This window comes from Crocodylus porosus, unplaced genomic scaffold, assembly GCF_001723895.1.
Source record: "Crocodylus porosus isolate Cpor-Errol unplaced genomic scaffold, CroPor_comp1, whole genome shotgun sequence".
In the NCBI taxonomy this organism is placed as follows: domain Eukaryota; kingdom Metazoa; phylum Chordata; order Crocodylia; family Crocodylidae; genus Crocodylus; species Crocodylus porosus.
The window spans coordinates 2,734,938-2,758,295 of NW_017728933.1; the positions used below are offsets into that span (position 1 = coordinate 2,734,938).

At 47.7% G+C, this 23,358-nt stretch overlaps 2 protein-coding genes across 2 annotated transcripts; one reads left to right on the forward strand and one right to left on the reverse strand.

Annotated features, from left to right (window-relative positions):
* Window positions 1–373: 373 nt before the first annotated feature.
* On the forward strand, window positions 374–1,490 carry LOC109317312 (olfactory receptor 49-like). The gene has a single exon (XM_019545916.1). The coding sequence runs from the start codon at window positions 374–376 to the stop codon at window positions 1,349–1,351; it is 978 nt and encodes a 325-aa protein (XP_019401461.1). The 3' UTR covers window positions 1,352–1,490.
* A 13,770-nt stretch (window positions 1,491–15,260) lies between these two features.
* Window positions 15,261–18,808, reverse strand: LOC109317285 (olfactory receptor 493-like). The gene is made up of 3 exons (XM_019545890.1): window positions 18,792–18,808; window positions 16,565–16,985; window positions 15,261–15,311 (listed from the first exon to the last, which is right to left on the reverse strand). The coding sequence occupies exons 1-3, from the start codon at window positions 18,806–18,808 to the stop codon at window positions 15,261–15,263; spliced, it is 489 nt and encodes a 162-aa protein (XP_019401435.1).
* Between the last annotated feature and the right edge of the window lie 4,550 nt (window positions 18,809–23,358).

A 23,358-nucleotide genomic window follows, 5' to 3' on the forward strand; every position in this document is an offset into this window, starting at 1 on the left:
TCTGACCTGTCCTAAAGCAGGGATATTTTTGTTTTGTTGCAGTGAGGGACGGGCGTTGTTGTTGGACTTTGCATTCTTCTTTCCTTCCTTTCTTTCATTTAATTTGATTGTGGGACAAAGTGGAAGGAATTGTTTAATTATTTTTAGTTTTGGGGAATCCCTGACTCCGTATTTTCAGGGAAATTGGCATTCTGACAAGTATCGCTGCTAATACTTGAAGTGGAATTGGCAAGTGTACCAAGTTTACTGAGCAATTTTAGACACTTTCATTGTATCATATTTCACACAGGTATAAATGGATGAGAATATTTGGTCTTTAAAATTTCATAACATCTCTTTTTTCTTCTCCCTTTCTTTTAGCTGGAATTCAGGTATGGAGAGGAGAAATGAAACCATTGTGGCTGAATTTATCCTAGAGGGATTTTCCACACTTGGAAATACAGCAAAGCTTTGCATCTTCCTTCTCCTATCCCTTGCCTATATGACTACCCTATTGGGAAACACTTTAATAATTTTTATAGTCTGGCTGGAACAGCGGCTTCACACTCCCATGTATTTTTTCATCAGCAATTTGTCATTTGTGGAAATCTGGTTCACGTCAGTCACAAGCCCTAAAATGCTGCTAATGTTCATCTCAGGCCAAAAAACAATTTCATTCTATGGCTGCATGGCCCAGTCTTACTTTTACATCTTTTTGGGGGAAACAGAGTTTGCCCTCCTTTCAGTTATGTCATTTGATCGATATGTAGCTGTCTGCTACCCTTTACGATATGCCACCATCATGAAGGCAAACTTCTGCACCTGCTTAGTCATTGCTGCCTGGGCGGTAGGTTTCACACTCGCAAGTTTACACTTAGTTTTAATAACAAAACTGGGTTTCTGTGGGCCTAATCAGATCAACAGTTTCTTTTGTGATAACTCACCACTATTTGAAATTTCCTGCACTGACACAGAAAAACTTAAGAGGGCAGATTCCATAATGATATCAACTTTAGGACTGAGTACATTATGTTTAACTATGGTGTCATACGCTTGCATCTTGCACTCTATTTTGAAGATCCCAACTGCCCCGGAGAAGCAGAAAGCTTTTGGCACTTGCGCCTCCCATCTTACAGCTTTGGCAATAGCATATGGAAGCTGCATTGTTTTGTATGCCAGACCTCCAGGAAGTGTCTCCTTAGGCCAAAAAAAAGTGGTGGCCCTGTTCAACACCGTGGTGTACCCAGTACTGAACCCCTTCATCTACAGCCTGAGAAACAAGATTGTCAAGCAGACCTTGAGAGGCCTTTCATTGCAATATTGCAGAATTTTTTCACCGGGTGTGCCATGTTTCAGAACAGAAAAGGCATAAGAAGATGAAAGGGGATTAGGAGGGCAGGGGAGGAAAGTGTGTAATTTGTAATACGCACCTGAATAAATTAAATCCTGCTTGAAGGAAAGGCACAACCTGAGGTACTATGGACAGAGGGCATACCACCGGTCCGTCTCATGCACCCCACTCAAGGAAGGGGAGGTGCGCCTCAGCCTTCAGTCTCCAGGCTCCTGACATCTGGCATTCAAGACAGAACCTCAGAGTGAAGCTCATGTCCTAGCCAGATGTACCTTGACTCTCAGGATAGCCCTAGGATGGGTAGATATATAATTTCATGTATTATTCTTATCTGCTATCGCTATGCATCAATAAAATCTACCTATTATTGAATGGAAAGGGTATGATTGGCGTGAGGGTTTGGATCCACCTGGAACAAGGTATCTGGGTCATAAATAAGGTACCCACACAACTGTACCAGAACAATCAAGGGAAAGCAATGAGACCTGTGCCCAGACTGACCAGTGTCATGCCCAGAGGCACGGCTACTGCTGCAGGTCAACCTAAAAAACTGTCCAGAGGGAAAAGGAGACTATGTCAGAGTTACTTCAGAAGCAAGACAGGAGAAAGATGGGCAAGATGAGCCGACATATCAGTGCACAAATCAGTGCCCAGTGCCATAGAGCTGACAGGTTGCTGCAGCTTCATGAGGCAGCACAGGTCCCAGGCACAGGGCAGTCCACAGCAGGCTGAGAGAGAGCTGATAGGCCTCCATGACTGCACCAGGCAGCTGGGGTCTTCTTGCCATGAGCAGAGACTGGACAGGTTGACCACCCCTCCAATGGAGGATGCTAGGAGTCATGAGTTATCTGGAAAGGGGATTCCCACAGGGGAGGAGAAGCCTTCCTCACTGCAGGGATCCAGGGGAAGTCCATGAGGAGTGGGGACAATGGGCCCTATTTGTTAATGGTGGTGTCATGGTTACAGGTCCCTCCTAGGTGAGTGACCTGGGAGAGAGTAATGATGGTCTGTTAGGTAATAGGATCTTCTCCTGCATTGCCATTTCTTCTTAGGGCACAGCTGCTGTGTCAATGGCTACAGTCTGGATACTTATGCTGTTGGGATTCTGTATGTAATACTGCATGCCTATTGTTGATATATGAGAGGATTGTAAGCTGTTTATGTCTAAATGTATTGTATTGGTTAGCTATATATGTTGGTGACTCTACTGATGTAATGTCATTGTGTATGTTCAATTATTGTCCCTTCATTGCTAGTTATTCCTTTTGTTGCATTGTTAATTAACCTGTGTTTTATCCTAAGTGCTCCTTTGTCTGCTGCTAGAGGGCTCTGCCAGGGGACAGGAGCTGCAGTCTAATCAGAAGGCTGCAGGGGATAGACCTGTGCCAGAGTTCAGGGTTGAAAAGAGCTATTGCTGGTGTAAACCTATATTTGTAAATAACCTATGTGTATGTATATATATGCCTATAGATATATGTATGTAAGTTTATGGTTATAAGTTTTCTATTATTTTGTATCATTAAACATGTACACAGTTAAATATCACTGGGTGTCCTGGCTCTCTGCTCTGTAAGGAAAGGAGGTGAGCTGGCCTACAGCTAGGCAGCCACACTCCCCACAGCATACCTGCACCTGCTGACATCCCTTCGACTGGCAAGGGGGTACCTTTCCACATACCACCCTGGTTGCACTGGCCAATTCTATACTCCTCTTCATGGGCTCCTGATGACTAAGTTACAGATCCACAAAGGAACATCTGAATAGCCTTGTTCATTATCACCAAAGCTAATTACAGACTTCTGGATAAGTTCATAAAGCCAAGTTTTGCACGTGCATTTCCCCTACACAGCATATGAATGGGTGGGCACTTAAGCATGCTACTCACACCAGTGACATGGAGTGGGAGCGATTATTAAGCCACCCAGGGCATAACAGAGAAGAGAGGGTGTGGCATTGAAAGCCCACCTCTCTACCAAACTTAGCCACTTTCTTCAGGAATGCACTAAGCATTTTCTTGTGGGTTTGGGCACCTCAGTCATCCCTACAGACAACCCAGTCACAGCACAGAAGGAGTCACACTTCCAGATATAGATGTTTTTGTTGTTCTTGTTCTGGAGTAGATTCTAGATGATGCTGGAATTAAATGTAAAGGCACAGTCTTTATTTCTTAAGTAGAAGGTGGGACATTGTGTATAAAGTAGTACAAGGTTTAAGAGCTTAGGGTAAGATTGCACATTAGAGTTAGCAAGTGGGGCTGGAATAGGAACTCTTCCTTTTTTGGGGTCTCCGGCTCTAAGGGGAACGCCCTGCTTTTCAGGCTGCTCTGTACATTGTTTCATGCTTTTCTCTGTTTATGAGTTCACATCAAAATGTTTCTAGAGTCGATATACATGGAAAGGTTCAGCTAGATACAGAGGTTTCAAATGACATTCTATCATTCATATGCAAGGAAACAAGTGGAAAATCACTCAGAGCAATATTTTTAGTCACAGAAGATTGTCAGCTTTTTATTGCATAACTAAGTAATAACATCTACATAATTGTAAAAACAAATATGTTTCATTTCCTTTCATTACTGATGGATTTGCAAGTAGTTGTATAAGAGTTGTTATCACATATACAAGTTGTAATACACAATAAATATGGGTTTTACAGTAGTCTGGACTCACTGGGTGGAATCAGCTGGTATTTGTTAAGCAGGGATCTGATGGTCATGTTCACCTTTAGACAATAAAATCTTTGAACAAAAGATTTACCCTTCAATCCTACTATTAGATCTTCAACTCAAGGCATCTGAATTTCTATGGGGGCCTCTAGACATTATTCCAGTTGCAGAATTGCTTTCCCTACGCATTGGAGACATTGTGCCATGTGCACAGCTACAGGTGTATCAACAGGCTGTTAGAGCACGACTGAAAGACTTCATAGTTCATATATTGTTAGGGGCTGAAAAGGACCTTGCAGATCACTGGCTCCAACAACCCAGCTGTAGGCAGGGAGACAGCTGGGGTTAGGTGACCCCAGCGAGGTGACTGTCCCGTATCCTCTTGAAACCCTCCAGGCTAAGTGACCACACCACCTCTGGAGGGAGTTTATTCCACAGTCTGGCCACCCTGACTATGAAGGAGTTTTTCCTGGCATTAAGCCTGAAGTGGCGTTCCAGGAGTTTGTATCCATTGGTCTTGGTCTTCTCCGGGGGTGCCTTAGTGAACAGATGTTGACCAAGTTCCTGATGAATAAAATTCTCCTACCAGCTATAAATTTAGACTTGAATTTAGACTTGAAAGTGCATACTAACTTTACAGCTGGCTGCTATCAAGCTTTATTTTGTATGTGTACTAAGGAATATGTTGCATAATAGCACTTTGTGGTCCTCCAGCATCCCAGGGTGCATTGCTCCATCTCCAGTGTAAACTTCTTTGAAAAAGAACAAGAATAAAACCACTTCCGTAGCATAGTTCTGACCCCTATGTTCATTTTTTCCTACACAGCAGCACCTAGATGTAGAAATAAAATCTACCTACTATGTGAGCACAGAGCAGATGCACAGGAACCCCTGCCAGGCTGGAGCATCCCAGACAGCAGGAAGCATATGGGTAGGTCAGGAATCATACTCCACTTCCTCCACGTGTCCATGAAGCCAGGACACCCTGCCTGACTAAAGCAGAGCCATGGTCTCCTGGACAACAACAAGCTGCGGTGAGTTTGGGGGGGACTCCATCATTACCCGCCATGCATGCATGAAGCTGGGGACACCCTGCTGGTCCACAGGCAGCCCACAATGTTGGTGTGTGGTGCCATGGATGGGTCTGCAGCACCACATACTGCATGGCAGCGGTCATCTGGATATGGCCTCAGAGTGCACTTAGCATACATTATTGAGCTTTAATGTGTGAACACTTGAGGTTTCAGTGCCATTAGTATGGTTTAAGTGTAATACTGTATGTAACTTCACCCTTAGAAACCCTGGCTGCCTCTGGAAGTTAGGCCTTTGATGACAAAATTATCAGGTTTTGGATCCATTGCTGCTAGATAAAATAACGACTAAGAGCCTGTGTGATAGCAAACAGAAGTTTCCTCTCTCTGCCCAAGTTTCTTTCCCACTTTCTCCCCTCCTGCTTCCTTCTATACTTATATTGTAAGATCTTTGTGGGAAGGACCATCTATTACTTTGTTTCCATACACTATGGTCTGCTCATCTCAAATAAACCTTAAGCTAATTGTCACCATCATCATCATGACCATGAACCTTATGTATTGTATAAATAATTATTGTTACTATAATTTATTGATTGTGTTGTTGAGAGCTTCATTGGTTTTTATTCATTTTTATCATTCTCATGTCCTAGAAAATCTGTTTTCTTCACAAAGAGAGGTAGGTATCCATGTTAGGCTTATGTCAGGCAGGAGGCAGAGAAGGGTGGCATCTTCTCAGTAATCCTTTTTTTTCTATTCATTTAGTACATGGATGCTTCTTTCTCATTTCTTGTCCTTTCCTGCCATCTACTGCTTATATAAAGGAATAAAAAATCGCTTGTATTCACTTCTTTCACTTCATAAAACTACTGAGATCAGTTTCCATAGATTTCCTGTTTGCCTGCCCAAATTCCTAAATACAAAGGAGGTGAGCCACCCCTGGGACTTAGCTTGTATCTCTGTGTAAGATCACTGTATACAACAGTCTTTGTGTATTAATTCATCAGCTACTACTACATATAGGCCTGAAAGCTAGAGAGCCTGACTTCCTTTGGGAGTCTGGCTGTTCATGTCAATGGGATCAGTGCTTGGACCCATTGCTGATGGATACAGTATCTGCCTGGGTAGTCAAATGCTTTCACAAACAGTACTATCTCCACACTGCTTTGAACTTTTAACCTTTCATTAGAAGAAAGGTAACTTTGCCATCTTTAAATTAAAGAGAGGGAATTGAGCACCAGTCTATTTCTTAAACTATTAACTTATCGCTGTGGTTCTGTTATTGCATAGCAGCCAAGCAGTAGTGGGCTGGGCAGATGAGGGGTGCTTGGGCAGGAAGCAGAATGCCTCTATCTACTCATGCAGGGATTGGGCAATGCAGGGGAGGGAGGAACAGGGACCAGTCAAGGAGGAGCCTTACTTTATCTGGTTTGAGTTATGTTGTCAAGAACCATCCCTTTGTTCCATAAAATGTCCGCTTTAAAAATAACATGGTGGGGTTTGATTCTAAGAGATTGTAGAGTCCACACAGATATCAGTGTTTTTAAGGGAATTGTAATCATTCCTATGGTATGAATAAAAGTTTTCAAATGTTTATTTGCTAGTTTGTTAATTGGGCAGCAGGGGGTGTAGTGGGGGCAGGGATAGTTTGAGAATATTTCCACAAAATAAAACTTAAATACAATGGTGCTAATGCTTACATTTTTTCTAAGTGTTCTTCCATCTTCTTGATATCAGAAACTAAAAATTAGGAAGTGAAATGAAAAGAATGGACTCCTGCGTTTCAGGACAAAGAGTTTTACATTTCATCACATCGGGAACAAAATTATACCTTTGAATGGAAAAGCACCTACAGCTTGATTCTATTTCACCTATTGGGTGTCTATTTAAGGTGTCTGGGACAAAGTACAGACAGTCAAAAACCCTGAGGCTAAACTGATGCAATCTTTGCAGGTTAGTCTAAACTGTGTAGATTGAACCGATCAGCAAGTCAACAGCCATTTATCCTAAATCAGTTAAGTCTACATCCATCCAGTTTTATCTTAAATTGGGCTCAGCCATTGTGAAAGCACTGAATGTCTGTTGTGTTACAGATTTGAACCAGTTTCCGATCATTTATACCAGTTTATGTGCAACTTTTGTCCCTAGCCTGGGTATAATTCTAATTTATCCTCTTCAAGTACCTGATAATCCATATTACATGGGGTTTTGTCACAGAGTGCCACTTGACTGTAAGACTGAGTCACAAAAAAAACCCAATGAGGAGCAGGAAGATTCACTCACCTTTTGCAATTACATTTTTTTCAGGGACTCAGGCAGGTTGCAATATAATCTATGTATGGAGATGAATTAATGGCCACTTTTCTCAATGTTTTAGAGTGAAATGTCATCAGCTGTGCACAGGACAAAACTCAAAGAACTTAGGGTGACATTAGTCTCTCCTGAAGATCTAGGTGTTACAACTGGGTTGCCTGCATGGGCCCCTAAGGCCAAAAATGCCACGTAAGTGCAAGTTGGCATTCTGTACCTGGGTGTGTGGACAACCATATATGACTATATCCTCACAGAGACTGGGCATATGAACTGGCAACAAAAAGTATGTAAGACATCACATCTTTTCACTCAAATACTTGAGTGCCTAGGGCACTCACAAGGGCAGCCAGAGATCTTGGGTCCTACTCAAAAAGAGGGTGTTTGGATCTGGGCATCGCTGACCTCCCAGAACAGTAGTTTCACCACTACACCGTAGGCCAGACACTGTCCAGCCCTTTCTCCAGTGCTCCTTTTTGAACATGCCCCCTTGGGCCTCTTGACCCAAAGACAGGATACTCAGCCGCGGTGGTTCTTGGGGCTCCATCTCCCTACATCCCATTCACTTTCCAACTACATAGATCTTTGTCTCATTGCCCCAACTCAGAGCTATGACACAGGAATTGGCCAAAGGGGCATCTCCCCCACAATCATGGTTACAGCAAGGCTCAGACAATCAGCCTGACCACAGTAATCCCTACGCTGACCCTGAGGCCTTCAGGGTCTGAGTTGATGGAGACAGTCAATTTGCTTAAGGAGAATCACTGTCTTGGATCCTCTAATGCTCCAGGGCCAGGATTTGCCAGTTCCCTGCCAGATGCCATCTACTGCCCTTGCCCCTCTGCCATGGAGCAGGGTCAGGGATCCTTCCTGCTGGTCCGCCAGCTCTTGCCGTACCTGGTGTTCTCCCAGCTGGCCTTCCCCCACTTAACTTCTGGTGGGGTTTTTAAATCTCACGCGGCAGGACCCTAGCTGACATTATCAGCTGGCCACCCCCACCTTGATTGGCAGACACTTAAAAAGCCAGCAAAACACCAACTCCTGTTGCTTCTTCTCCACCCCAGCCTGCCTGAGGGGTAAGTTCTCCGTGGCAGGGGTGTCCCTGTTCCCTTCTTTGGAGGCATCAGGGTCTGCCCCCTGTGCTTCTGACCCCCGCGGGTGTTTCCCACCACCACAGACTTCCCCCACTAGGCGTCTTTGTGGTGTCTTGATGTTTTGCCCATCTTCTGGCACTATCTGGTGATGTCCCTGGTGTGCTTGCTGCGCTTCCTCGGCTGGGTCATCTGGGTTGATATATCTGCAAAGGAAGTCCACCACGAGGTTGTCTTTGCCCAGGTGGTCCACCATCATGAATTTGAAAGGTTGTAGGGCAAGTGCCCAACAAGTTCTTTGGGTATTGTCTCTATGGGCCCTCATCAACCATTGGGGTTGGGCATGATCTGTGACTACTAGAAACTTCCGGCCCATCAGGTAGTATCTAAAATACTTAATTGCCCAACATATTGCTAGGCACTCTTTTTCTATCATAGTGTACCTGACTTCTGCCGAGTTAAGTTTATGGCTAGCGAACGCGATGGGATGCTTGTCTTCTCCCCACCATTGTAGCAGGACAGCCCCCAAGGCACTGCTGGATGTGTCTGTCTGCAAGATAAAAGGTGCTGAAAAGTCAGGGGCATGCACTACCACATCTCTACACATGGCCTCCTTTAGGCTCAAAGCTTTTTACCGTCTCAGGGGGCTATTGTGAGGCCTTCACATCCTTTGCTCTCAGGGCATCAAAGAAGGGTGCAGCAAGCTCCACAAAGTGTGGAACGAACCTCCAATAATAGTTAGTGAGTCCCAAGAAGGAACATAGTTGTTGCCAGTTCCGTGGCTTCTGAAAGCGATGTATCGCCTCAACCTTGTATTTTGGGTGTCTGATCATTCCCCAACCTACACTAAATCCCAAGTACTTGGTCTAGTGCCTGACCAGTTTGCATTTCTTGGGATTAGCCATCATTCCAGCCACTTCCAGCTCTCCTTGGATGGCCCTCAGGGTGTGGAGTTGCTGTGTCCATTCATTAGTGAAGATGACTATTGTCATCGATGTAGGCAACAGCATAGGTCATGTGTGGGGCCAACAGGGAATCCATGAGCCTTTGCAAAGTGGCTGCAGCCCTGTTGAGCCTGAAGGTCATCCACAGGAACTCATATAAGCCCCAGGGTGTTCCAATGGCCATCTTGGCACAGTCTGAAGGTCTCATTGGGATTTGCCAGTATCCTTTGGCTAGGTCAATGATGGATATATATCTCGCTTCCCCTATCTTCTCCAGGAGGTGAGCAACATGGGGCATAGGGAATGCGTCAAAAGTCATTGATGCATTTAACTTCCAGTAGTCCATGCACAGACGAATTTACTCATCGGGTTTGGTGATGGGCAGTATGGGGCTGTGCCAGGGACTTTGTGATGGATAGATGATCCCCTGCCTCTGCATCTTATTTATTTCTTGCCATACTTCTTCTTGCACCTGTTGGGGTATGGGTCTCCACCTCTCTCTGACCAGTGTGCCAGGTGGAGTTCTAATCTTGTTCCCCACTCCTTGGGCCTGCCCAGGTATCTCTCAGAACACAGCCTGGAAGGTTCTCACCATCTCCATCAGTTCCCATCATTGCTCAGTACTCAGGTCCTCCCCAAACTGAACTTGTGTCCTGGGATCTCACTAGTCCTCTGTTCCAAACAAAGGGGTCCTAGCTGCTCATTCTCATCATCATGCTGCACCATCCACCCTTGTGGTGTCTTTGACATCTTGAGGACGTTGATGTGATAGATTTAGTGTTCTTGTCAGTGCCCGGGTTTAAAGACCTCATAGTCCACAGGCCCTACCTGCCTGATCATCTTAAAGGGTCCTTACCACATGGTGAGGTGCATGATCGTAGAGGAAGAAAGCAAAATCAGCACCATATCTCTGGGTAGGAATTTCCACAGCTTTGCTCCCTGGACTTACTGGGGAGCAAACAGGTTTTTTGCTGTTCCTGTGAAAGGAAATGAAAAGGAAGTAAAAAGCAGCCTGATGAGCACCTTGACACCAACACCAACCTAACCACACATCAAGAGAAAGAGAGAGCTGGTGCCTTCTCTTGACTGGACATCACCTTAAAGAAGCCTGTGACTGGCCATCACAGCATGACTCCAAGACCCACAGATTGGTGACATAGTGTAAATGGTGTGCATGACGAATATATGACATTAGTGTGTGGTGTGATGCTAAATAGTCTGACTTGATTGCGCATTACTATGCAATAAACCCTGATTTGCTGAACCCGCGTGTTGGTTTTATGTCCAACAGTTGCTTGCTTTTCTCTATTTATGAGTTCACGTCAAAATGTTTCTGGAGTCTTGATATACATGGACATGTTCAGTTAGATAGAGAGGTTTTAAATGACATTATATCATACATATGCAGTTCATAGGCCCAGCTCTGAAAAGTGGTTTGTACATTCAAACAAGCACCTAACCTCATCACCAGAACTGAACCCAACTTCCTACAGCTCAAAACACAAAACTTGCCAACTATCTCCATTACCCCCACAAACTGCACACCAGAATCTATCAAAGACAACAAAACCCAACTACCTGTGGGGACACATTCCTCACCAAAAAAACACTACCTCCAGGCTCTCGGGCCTGATCCTGAGAGGGAACAAATTACAATGCAAACGACTTTTCAGACCTGGGCCTATGAACTGCACTTCATCAGCCTCCTAGGTAGTAGGTACAGAAACTCATGGACTCAATATACACAGTGGAGTTCTGGCACACTCTGACCTGCCAGACATCTGACACCCCAGGCACCTCTGCACTTTTACCTGCGCTGCTACATCCCGCTTTCCCCCCTACCCCTGACCCCAGCCTGTCCCTCATCCCCTGACACCTCAGTTTCTATTTTCACTGACTGGTTTTCTTGCCTGCATTGCAGGCCAGGCCAGCATCTGGCTTCTTTGCTATTCCTTCCATCCAGGACCACCTGCAGGTACTTCCTCAGCCTGACAAAGGGGTTTTCAACCCTAAAGCTGGCATCCTGGGCAGCTAAACTGAGCTCACCGGGAGCTTCACAACTGCACTGTAAACAGCAAGTGTCAGGCCTGTCAAAGACATGACAAGTCTGGGCGTTCCCCAGCCAGGACTTTGTGCGTGCATGCATTAGCTGGAGGTTATGGTGCCTCCTACCCACCTTTCACCAGGGGATCATTGGTCCTGGCATTTATGGGGCTGCCACGCTGCCAGAAGTCCCACCAGGCTTTCCTACCCTGGCAGGGTGCAGTTTTAGTGGTCATGCCCAGGACCTGGGGCCTCCTCCTTCCCCATTGCCCCAATCCCATACCTCCAAGTTCATCCTGGCAGGGGAATGAGCTCAGCAGGGACATGTTCTTCCCCCTGCTGGCTGGTGATGCAGTTAGTGCTCCCTCCAGCTGAGAGCAGGGCATTACTTGGCTTTTCAAAAACTCAAAAAAGGAAATTGGTGCAGACAGAGTGAGGAGGGTGGCACTCAGTCCATCTGCAGCTGGAGCTTGGAGAACCCCAGCAGTGGGAGTTTCACCTTTAGGAACACCAGCTGCTCCACCAACATAGGATCCAAGCAGGTGCGGTGGGGTGTTACAACATCTGCAGCAATGTTGAACACCCTCTAGCTTGGCACACTGGTTAGTGGACAGGACAGGTGTTGCTGGAACCGTGGCCAGATCATGCCACATCTGGCTACGGCATGCCCAGTAGGCCAAGGGGTCACAGTCCAGTGGCTCCACATCCTCAGTAAGATAGGTAGCCACCAAAGCCTCAGCGCTACCTGCCCGAGGCTGGGGTCTGGTGCGTTTGGACCCCAGCATTGAAGCCATGCCCATGGCCCACATTGGCAGTGGATGGCATGGAGGAGAGTGGCTGGTGCTGGCACCAGTGCTGGGAGTGCTGGCATGGGAAAGTGGATCCCCCTCTTCCACATCCCCTCACCTCTGCACTTCAGCCTCCCTGACTTTGTTCACCAGCACCTGCGTCCAGTGATCAAGGGTTTTGGAGCTGTCAGTGCACATGCTCCCCATCACCCTCAGGTTGCACATACCCACCATCATGTGGACCATACTGAACCACAAGGGATCCAGCCATCTCCTGATGCCGTCCTTCAGCCACCTCACCAGTGCTTGCACGTCTGGTGATAGTGGCCTGCCCCAGCCAGGAACACTGATCCCCTGGATCTCCATTTGGTTCTCCAGTTCCCTCACTAGGCATCCCTCACTATTAGGTGCAGCCTGTGTGCCACACAGCTGGTGCCAACAAAATTGGCATCACGGACAGCCTTCACCATATTGGCCCCATTGTTGGTGACCATGAACCCACGGGTGAGCTCAGCCTGCCCAACGAGCCAGCCCTGCACCATGCAGTTCATGGCCCCCATGATCTCCCTTGCTGTGTGGGACTCATCCAGCACCTCGGCTTACAGTAGAGCCCACCGACGGCCTGATCACACCAGTGCCCTGTGAGGGAGAGGTAGGTGTGATCACCAGCCCGGCTGCTCCAGATGTCAGAGGTGAAGTGCAAGGCTATCTGCGGCCCTGCCTTGTCCATCTCCTCCCTCAAGTACTCCCTGCATGCCTCATACAGGGAGGGCACCACTGCCCTGCTAAAGATGCTGCATGCTGGCACTTTGTAAAATGGGGCCAGAAGTGCTACGAACCGCCTGAACCCTGGTTGCTCATCTAGGGAGAAGGACTGGCTATCCAGAGTAAGCATCTCCCCAATACTCTGGGTGACTGCCTTCTCCTTCTCAGTAGGCCGAGGCTGAACAGCAGGGGTATCTACCTCAGCTGAGCCACTTGCCTCCACAACCTCAGCCTCCTCCAAGGTGCTGCTTTCCGGAGGAGACCTGGGTCTAGGGGAAACTTGAGAGGTGTGGAGCACAAACTCTGATTCACCCTCAATCCCCAGAATTGCCCGAGCCAGTGTGCTCAGCATCCCTAGTTCCAGCTCCAACTCCTCATCTGGCAGTGGGAGGCTCATGCTGAGAGCTGAAATTGGGCTGGAGGAGGCAGTGATTCCACTGCTGGTGCCCACTTCTGAACTGAGTGGAGGTGGTGCAGGTGCAGGGACGTCAGGTGCAGACACTGCTCCCACCTCCTGGCTTCCACTGGCAGCACTGATGTCATGCCTGCTCGGGAATAGAATGCATCTGTGTTTGGGACAGGGGACAGCTTGCACCTCTAGTTCTCCCTCTACCCCCTCTCCCTCCCCTGCCAAAAGACCTGGCACCTGCCTTTCCAGTATGCTTCATATTGATCTTTCAAGTGCTGCAAAAGATCTCTGTGTGTGTGTGAATCCTTTGGATATCTGTCTGTCTTGTTCTCCTGTGAATATCTGTGTCTATCTTGTGCTGTGAATGAAATTATTTGTGTGTCTTTGTGGCTCTCACTATATTGTCTCTTCTGCTGTGAATGAAATTATTTGTGTGTCTTCTTTGTGGCTCTCATGATTTTGTCTATCTTGTGATGTAAATGAAATTATTTGTGTCTTCTTGTGTCTCAATATATTATCTATGTCTTGCTCTTCTGTAAATATCTGTCTGTCTTCTTCCGCTGTGATTTTTTTTCTATATTTGGGGTCTCTGTGTATGTGCGTGTGTGAGTGCAAGCAATCTGTGCCTCCATGCACAGTGATAGATAACACTGGCTGGGAAAACACAACTGCCTTTTTGCAAAATTTCCAAAACAAGTGCCCCCCACAAAATTCAAAGAAATAAATTGTAATACTACTGTGTAATACTACTACTAATTGAATAGAATAGCTAAGCTAAGCTAAATCCTAACCACTCCTTTATAACACGAAAAAGCAGCAGGCAGGTCTCAGTCACAGTGTTCCTCTCCCACACAGTTGCTGACAGGGAATGAGCTGCAAAAGCCACAGAAGGGCTGGAAACAGGGGCTTTTACACTTTTTTTAGTCCCACCCCGCAGACGCTGCCATTGGAAAGGTAGCCAGGGAGAAATCCTTCTCACTGGCTACCTACAGACATCAGTCTTCCCCCCTCCCCCCCTCTCCCCTCCCCCCTTCCCACTTTCTGTCCCTCCCCTGCTCCCCCTCCCTCTTCTAGTTCCCTCAAAATGGCTGAAGTGGGTCCAAAGCGCTTCGGATGTCCCTGACCCGCTCCGGACACCATTACTGGGATCCCACTTTGATCCGGAAGTACCGCTTTGGACGCCAAAGCTTCCGAAGCAGGTCCGGATCTGAAGCAGGAACCGAAGACTCACACAGCCCTTCTGGTCACACAGTCACACAGTTCTCACAGACTTTAAGGCAGACAGGGTGTCACTACAAGATAAACCCATAGCCTGGAAAATTCTGGGCCTATACCACACTGTTCCATAACATGAGATAAGTTGACACTGGCCCACAAGGCCCCAAAGTGGGGGCCTGAGTTTCCTGGTTTGGGTGGAATAGACCAAATTAGGAGAAAGCCTGGAAAGCCCAAATTAGGATGTGTACATGTGATGGGTTTGTAAAACAAAGGCACATGCTGACAGGACAGAATGTGGACAGTATGATAACCACACAAAGACTAATCAGTGACAGCCATGGATGAAGAGTCATCTGGAGGGGAAAACAATACAAAAGAAAGGACTTTAGAACGGCAAAGGGTTCCTGAGGCCACCATGGACAGAGGGCATACCACTAGTCTGTCTCATCCACCCCACTGTAGGGATGGGCCTTAGCCTCCAGCCTCCAGGCTGCTGACATCTGACATTCAAGAAAGAACCTCAGAGTGAAGCTTAAGTCTTGGCCAGATGTATCTTGGCTCTGATGGCAGCCCTAGGATTAGTAGCTATAGAATTGCTTGTATTATTCATTTATGTTGTAACTGTGTATCAATAAATTTGTCTATTATCAAATGGAAAGGTCATGGTCAGTTTGAGGGTTTTGGGTCCCCCCAGAACAAGGCATCTGGGTCATAAATCTGGTGTGAGAGAGCATTACAGGCTTAAGCCAGTCATAACATCCATACTTCTACAGAGAATTTTGCCTTTGTTGATGCTTCAAAGACACCGTCTACATAGTTATTGCACAATTAACTGAGAACAGCTACACGTGCAAAGTAGCTATCACACAATAAAAATCTCCTACCAGCTATAAACTTAGACTTGAAATTGCATACTAACTTTACAGCTGGTTGCTATCAAGCTTTATTTTGTATGTGTACTAAGGAATACATTGCATGATAGCAATCTGTGGTCCTCCAGCATCCCAGGGTGCATTGCCCCATCTTCAGTGTAAACTTCTTTGAAAAAGAACAAGAATGAAACCCCTTCTCCAGCATAGTTCTGACCCCTAAATTCATTTTCCCTATACAGCAGTACCCAGAAGGAGAAATACAACTACCCACTATGTGAGCACAGAGCAGATGCACAGGGACCCCTGCCGTGCTGGAGCATACCAGGCACCAGCAACATGTGGACAGGTGGGGAATCCTACCCCACTTCCTCTGCATGTGCATGGAGCCAGGACATCCTGCTTGACTAAAGCAGAGTCATGGTCTCCTGGACATCAACAAGCTGGGGTGGAGGCAGGGAACCCCATCATTTTCCCCCATGTGCAGCAGCGCTCATTTGAATATGGCCTCAAAGGGCACTTAGCATACATTATTGAGCTTTAATGTGTGAACACTTGGGGTGTCCATGCCAGTAAGTCTCCTGGACAAGATTCCTTGACAGATAACCTGTTATCTTTATTTACACATGGGAAAACTGAGGCACAAGGTGGAAAAGTGACTTGTGCAAAATGACCCTGGCAGTCAAAGACTCTGGTAGTACTTTGCTTAATCAGACCAGTTGGGATGTTACCCAGACTTCAAAGTGAGATGCTCCTGATAAGATCATATTAGTGTCTGATCCTTTTGACTCCAGTGGAGCAGTGGATGATTCACACCAGCTGGAAATGTCAGTAGGTCTCTATCTGGTTTACATTGTCTGGGCAGCTAGGACTTTGCCCACAACAGAGCCACAACTAATTCACACCAGCTGGAGTTCAGGCCTAGAGTCTTTAACTGGGATTTGCTGAATTACATCCACCAAGGATCTGGCCCATGCCTTTGAAAGCTGAGATGGGGAAGACCAGTTTAGGGGATAATTAAGTATGTAATACTTAATGACACTTTGGGCAGCTACACTTTCCCAATTTTATCTTTTAAGGAAAACCATTTTTTCCACTCACCATCCTCTTCAAGGTTTCTTGTATTTCTCTGCTCCTCAGACTATAAATGAAGGAACTGACCATTAGGGTCACAATAATGTAGAAGACAGATAAGATTTTATTCAGATCCAGGGAATGATTGGCAGCTGGTACCACATACATTTTAATCAGTGTCCCATAGAGCATGGTAACTACAATAAGGGGAGACGAGCAAGTGGAAATAGCCTTTTGCAAGCCAGCGGTGGATGGGACTTTGAGGATGGCTTCTAGGATATAATTATAGGACACAGTAGTTAACAGAAATGGAACCAGTGTTAAAGCAAAAGAGAAAAACAATGCAACCATTTCAAACAGGTAAGTATCATAGCAAGCTAGCTTCAGAAGTGGGGAGAAATCACAGAAGAAATGGTCTATTTCATTATGTAACAGGAAGCCAATGACCCTGTTATGGAGAAAGACCAAGCAAAGAAATTTACTGGATGCCACAGAACAGGCTGGGGAAATTATGTCATTTCCACTGGGAGCGTCCACGTTGCCGGAGAGTGGCATTTTTGAAAATTACCAATTGACTGAGCTCCTATAAGAGCAGCTGCATTTGGTTAGTGTAATCCCCAGAAGGGGAGAGGAGCCACGAAGCCTGCCAGCTGTGAAGGAGATAGGTGCAGGGCTTCTGGGGCCCTCCACCTCTAGATGGTGACAGGCAAAACTCATGACATGGGTGCTTGTGCAACTGCCTCTCTCCTGGGACACAGGGGGTGGGGACAGGGGGGACTACTGCAGGCCTGGCTCCTAAGGTACTGCGTTACCAGTTACCAATTAATCACATTTCACTCAAGGACCAGCTCAATACACACTACCTAGCTACTACATGAGTTAAAGAGCAAGAATTAACACCTACAAAACCACAGACTAAGGAGAGGAAATAATACAGACAATCAACTGCCAGTTGCACAAGCACCCATGGCACAAGTTTTGTCTGTCAGCAGCTAGGGGTGCAGGGCCCCAGAACCCCCCTACACCTATCTCCTTAACAGCAGCAGGCTTCATGGCCTCATCAGGGGCCACTTCTCCTGCAGTTTTTAGACCACTGTGCCTTAACACACACAGGGTCATCTATGTCACAAGCTTAGCCTGTCAGAAGCTTGAGGTGCAGTTCCCCCCAAGCCCCTGCACCTATCACCTTCAAACTTGGCAGGCTTTGTGGTCTCACCAGCGGCTACCATCCCTGCAGTTTTCACCCCCCCCTGTGGTGTAGCACATACACGTGACATGAGTTTTGCTTTCAAGAATTTTGGGTACAGTTCCTCCCAAACCCCTGCACCCATCTTCTTGAAACTTGGCAGGCTTCATGCTCTCAGCAGAAGCTACCACTCCTGCATGTTTCATCCAAATCAGACAAAAAGTTATAAATATTTCATTGATTCCTCATTATATCCTATGGCCAGATCTCCAAGGTGGCTTTGAAGCTGCTTCAGCTGGATCGAAGCAGGAAACCAAACTGGAGCTCCAGATTGGATCCCTGGCATTTGAAGCAGCTAGATCCGAAGCCAAATCAAATAGCTGCCTACTCGCACAGGCCTAGTATATAGTACAGTAAGCCCCATTTAGCTGAACATCAGTACTGCTTGTGTGTCTTAGAGCTTGGACTTGAAGTTCGGCAGTGGCCAGAGGACTAGCCCATTTTGCCAGGGTGAAACCTTTTTGCCTTCCCTGTGAAAATCCACCTGAATTATAAACCTTTGAATAAATGTGGTTTGCACATGCCCAGGAGATGCTCACTGGAACTAAATAGCTAAATTCTCTGCCGCTACTCTGCATGAGCTCCTGCTCCTTTGTGTGCATGTGGCATTCCTATGCACTATAGAGCAGACTGGAGCAAGCAGCACTGTCAACAGTACTTGTGGTCCCAAACCCTGGAAATGAGGGGAGGAAGACTGCCTTTCTCTTGTGTTGTTGTTGCTCACCCCCTCCCTCTGCCCTGTGTTCTTCAGCGCTCCCCTGGCTGATGCTCAGACACTCTGAAGAAGGTAACAGAGAAAAATGCAAAAGCGTATTGATGTGGTGAAAATTTGTTTTCTTTGCATGTCAGGGGACAGAAAATGGACAGATTAAGGAGATGAAAGCAGACAACAGGGTAGAGTTGACTTGTGGCCAGGGATGGTGTGGCAGGGGCAAAGGAAACTGCCAAGCCACAGGGATCCGGCAGCAACAGCAAAAGCCCCCTCTCCCCCCCAACCAAAGAGCTCACCGGTGGCATCGCCGCATACTGAGCCACCAGAGCATGGCAGCTGTAGCAGAATCACCACGCTGCCGCCAACACCAGTGACCCTGCAGTACGTAAAGCCATGGGGAGGGAGCAACAGGCACAGAATGGCATGCCACCTCTTCCTTAAGGACCCTTCATTTTAGAGCTCCCCTCATCTCTTGCTGCCTCCACAGCAGTCCAATTCTGTTTACCTTGAAGACTCTCTCCGAAAGTTCAAGCTTGCCCCCTAGCCTTGGGGTGAGGTTGCAGCAGGTAGGACGGCATTTTGCTACTGGTCTTCCTAGGCAAGGGGCAGTCATTGTCTGTGTTTTATGCTGCTGGTAGAGTGGTGGTAAGTGCAGGAAATTGCAGGAGTGGTGATATAATATGCATATTTTTAAGCATTTATCAAGGGCTCCTAGCATTTCAGACAGGTGCTCTATACTGTACTAGGCAGACAAGGTTCTTTGGGTGAATCTGATATCTTTTATTAGACTAACTTAAATATTGGGAAAAAAAATTTTAAGCAAGCTTTCAGATTCAAAACCCTTCGTCAGGCTAAGGAAGTTTCTGCAGTTGGTGTGTGCTCTTTCTGGATGGAATGAAAAGCAAAGCCAGAGGCTGGGCTGGGCTGGGCTGCATACAAGACAAGCAGTCAGTGAAGATGTAGATTGAGGAGTCAATGGGTGAGAGACAGGCTGGGTGGTGGGGGAGAGAAGAGGGGTTAATAGTGGAGAGATACCTAGGGAGTCAGATGTCAGGCAGGCTATAATGTGTCATCAATCCAATGTCTATATTTAGTCCATGATTTTTAGTATCCAGGAGGCTGATGAAGTGGAGTTTATAGGCTCGTCTCTGGGAAGTGTTTTGTAAGTTTCCTTTGAGGGTCTGGACTGAGAGATTGGAGAGAGAGTGGTTGTCTTGTGAGACATGTGCCCCCACAGGTAACTGAGTATTCCTGTCTTTGATAGATTTCCAGTGTGAATTTATTCTGGTCCACAGTCGTTGTTTGGTCTCTCCTGTGCATTTTCCATCAGGGCATTTGGTGCATTGGATGAGATGTATTACATTTCCGGAGGTGCAGCTGTAAGATCCAGGAATGCTGATGGCTCTGTTGTGGGACGTAGTAAAACACCGTCCCCAGGAGCTGAACCTCCTCAGTGCACAGAGTGTTGCCCAGGGCTGATGGAGAGCTGGAAGGGACTATAGTGGCTGCACGAGGCGGCGTGGATCCCCAAACCTGCACAAAGCAGGAGCTAGGCCACCAGAGCATGGATTAGTGCATAGGGCCCTAGAGCTGATGGGTCCTCAGCCTGATGAAGGGTTTTTGAACTCGACAGCTGACTTAAAATTTTTGTTTTCCAACTATTTAAGTTGGTCTAATGAAAGATATCAGATTCACCCAAAGAACTTTGTCTGCCTATGTCCTTAGACCAACACGGCTACAACCTACACCCGTATACTGTACTGCACTTAAACAGGAACTAAAGGCTTTATAGTCTTCGGGTCTTTGTACACGCCATATTTTTTGCCTTTCTTACATTGCAACAACATGACTGTGTGCACGAGCAGGTTTTCTGAACACTTTAAAAGTCTTTCTGGATTCATTAAAGTAAAACTTCTTGGATGTAAATTAGTTTGGCTCACTCAGAATTAAAGTGTAGATGGATTCAGTGTGCAAACACAGGCATTCAAAGAGCCTCTTTATCCACCAGGTGGCACTGTGCCCTTTTTGTAGTTCACCCCTTCAAATTGTTTCCACTTTTGAATTGCTTCCGTTTTGGATTTTTTTGTTCTTGTGCAGCTTGCCGTCTCCATGCTCCCACAGCTGCATGGCAGGGCATGAGTGAGGGGCCCTGGGCCAGGAGGGCAGTGCTGGACTATCCTCCTCCCCTGTGATGTCAGCTGGGGACCAGGATTAATTCGTTTGAAAACCAAGTCCGTGCAAAAGTCTGATGTGAAGCTCCAAAATAAACAGGTTTACATTTTATGAACCTATTTAACTCAATGAGGATTAAACCCCGTGGATTCCTGAAGTCGAGGACTTCTGTATTGCTGACTGACTTGCCAGCTTTGCAATGGATAGTAAAGGTGATCAGCTCGTGGTCACTATTGCCCAGCTTTCCATCGATTCTTAGGTCACTGACTAGATCATCCCCTTTGGCCAGTACCAGGTCCAGCAATGCTTTACCTCTGGTTGGCCCATTGACTTCTTGAGTCAGGTAGAGCTGAGCCATGCACGTGAGGAAGCTTTGTGACCTATCGGATTTGGCCAAGTATCTCTTCCCATGAAATGTCCAGGTAGTTAAAGTCTCCGGTGACAACCATGCACCAAGAGCGTGCAGCCTCAGCCAGTTCCCTGGTGAATTCCTAGTCCAGCTTTTGTTTCTGGTTAGGAGGTCTGTGGTAGACTTCTACCATGATGTCCCCCATGCCACATTCCCCACATATTTTAACCCAGAAAGACTCCAGTCATCCTTCCCGGGTGCCAATGTCAATTTGCAGGGACATGTAGCTGTCCTTGACATAGAAAGCTACATTCCCACCCCTTTTATCTGCATGATCTTGCCTGTACAGGGTATAGCCATCTATACCTGTGGCCCAGTCACAGGTGGGTCTCCATTATCCCTGTAAGATTGTAGTCATTCTTGTTTAGCAGGAGGACCAGTTCCTCCTGTTTGTTCCCCAAGCTCCTGGCATTGGTGTACAGGCACGTAAGTGTCCTATTGGGGGCCCTTGCCTTCCCAACACATCGTTCTAGGGCTAGGGTAGGGGTGGGCTCCCTTAAGTGCCTTAGCCTGCTGGATTTACAAAGGCTGCCCAGTGGGCTTGCAGTGGCAGTAATCCCCACAGCCTCCGGTGGGCTTACTTTAAAGCCCGTTCGAGCAGATCAGCCAGTCTGGCTGAGAAGAGACTCCTCCCCAGTGAAGTGAGGTGGAGGCCGTCTCTCCCCAGCAGACCACTGCCTCTCTCACTAAAGAACAGACTGTGATCATGGAAGCCGAAGCCAATGACACCAGCGCCACAGTCTTTGGTTGACTACCTCGACCTGTCTCTCCCTCTTCCGCCCATGACCCACAACCAGGAGGAGTGAGGGAAAGACCACCTGCGCCCCCAACCCCATAAGCTGTACTCCCAGAGCCCTGTAGTCTCTCATGACCTGGTTGGGATTGCTCCGAGCTGTGTCATTCATGCCCACATGGATAAGGAGCGGTCGGAGGGCCAGATAACCTTTGAGATCCTCTCTGCTATGTCCCGGATGCAGGCCCCTGGGAAGTAGCAGATCTCCCAGGCTAGGGGGTCAGGGCGACAGATTGCCCCCTCAGTCCCCCTCAGGAGGAAGTCTCCCATGATGACCACTCTGTGTTTCATCTCAGGGAGAGTAGGGGTGGGTGATCCTCCCATGCCTGCAGGAGCTGGCATCTCTGCAGGCTCTACTGGGGCTGCAAGAGGTTCATACCTGTTGCAAAGCCCCAGAGGGGAGGGACCTTCGTGTGGAAGGCCTTGGGGCCCTTGACCACGTTGGTTCAACCCCTGGCTGGACAGTATAGGAGACCCCTGAGTCCTCCCTTGTCCTGGAAGGTGACCTTGGTCTACCCTCCACCTCCAGGGGGTGAAGGGCCTAGCAGTACGAGTCTATCTCCTGCTCGCCATCCCTGATGGCAAGCAGTCTCTGCACTGTGGCCTGGAGCTCCTCTATCTGGTGCCCTAGAGACTCCAAAGTGAAGCAAACCTCGCAAGGGGAGGTGGCCGTGCTCCCAGTCCCATAAGCCTGGAAACATGTCAGGCAGCCCCCGCAGCTGAGAGCCAGAAGCTCTGTCTGCATGGAGGCCTCTGAGGTGCCAGCGGGGGAGGCCACAGACTCCGAAGGGACCTTTGAGGTGCAGCGTGTGCCCATCTGCATCGTGCCAAATGGTAGGCCAGCTACTGGTGGGACTACTTGCCCTGCAATTCACTGGCAGGGCCTCGGGCCCTCCCGCACCCCTCATGTGTGAACTCCTGCACTAACTCAGGCACTGGGCCCAGAAGCATGCCTGTTTGTGCATCCTATTTGCAAGGCTCCAGTCGTGTGGCTCCCTGGGGGGCTGGGTGAAGTAGGAACTGTGGGGGGGGTCATGACCCTCCTTGGCTCCACTCAGCTGCCTTTCTGCTAGGCTACACCCCTCCCACCATGGGCCCCTGCTTACCTGTAGGTAGGCTGGGGCTCACTAGGGTCTCTTTGGGGGGTCCCTGGGCTCATACGGGTGCAACAGGATTTCACCTGTGCTTCTTGCACCGGAGCCAGGACCCACGTGCGGCTTCTGCCGTTGCTGGGCCCTTTTTAAACCGTGCGAATGTGCAGAAGGGCCGGCCAGCACCGTGCTGCTCTCAGGGGGCTAAGGGGGTCCCTACCCCCCACCGAAGGAGGGGACAGGTAAGTGCTCCCCAAAACTGTCTCATGTGCTGGCAGCCCAGTTGTGTGACTTGCTGGGAGATTGGGCCAAGTAGGTTTCAGGTGGGGGGCATGACTCTCCTCGGCTCCATTCAGCTGCCTCCCTGCTGGGCTACATTCCTCCCACCACGGGCCCCT

Bases quoted from the DNA above. Each gene is read 5' to 3' on its own strand.
- LOC109317312 (XM_019545916.1), top strand. From the start codon at position 374: ATGGAGAGGAGAAATGAAACCATTGTGGCTGAATTTATCCTAGAGGGA.
- LOC109317285 (XM_019545890.1), bottom strand. The intron at 15,312-16,564 runs GTGAGTGGAAAA...CTCTCACACCAG, and splicing joins AAGAAACCTTGAAGAGGATG to ATTTATGACCCAGATGCCTT.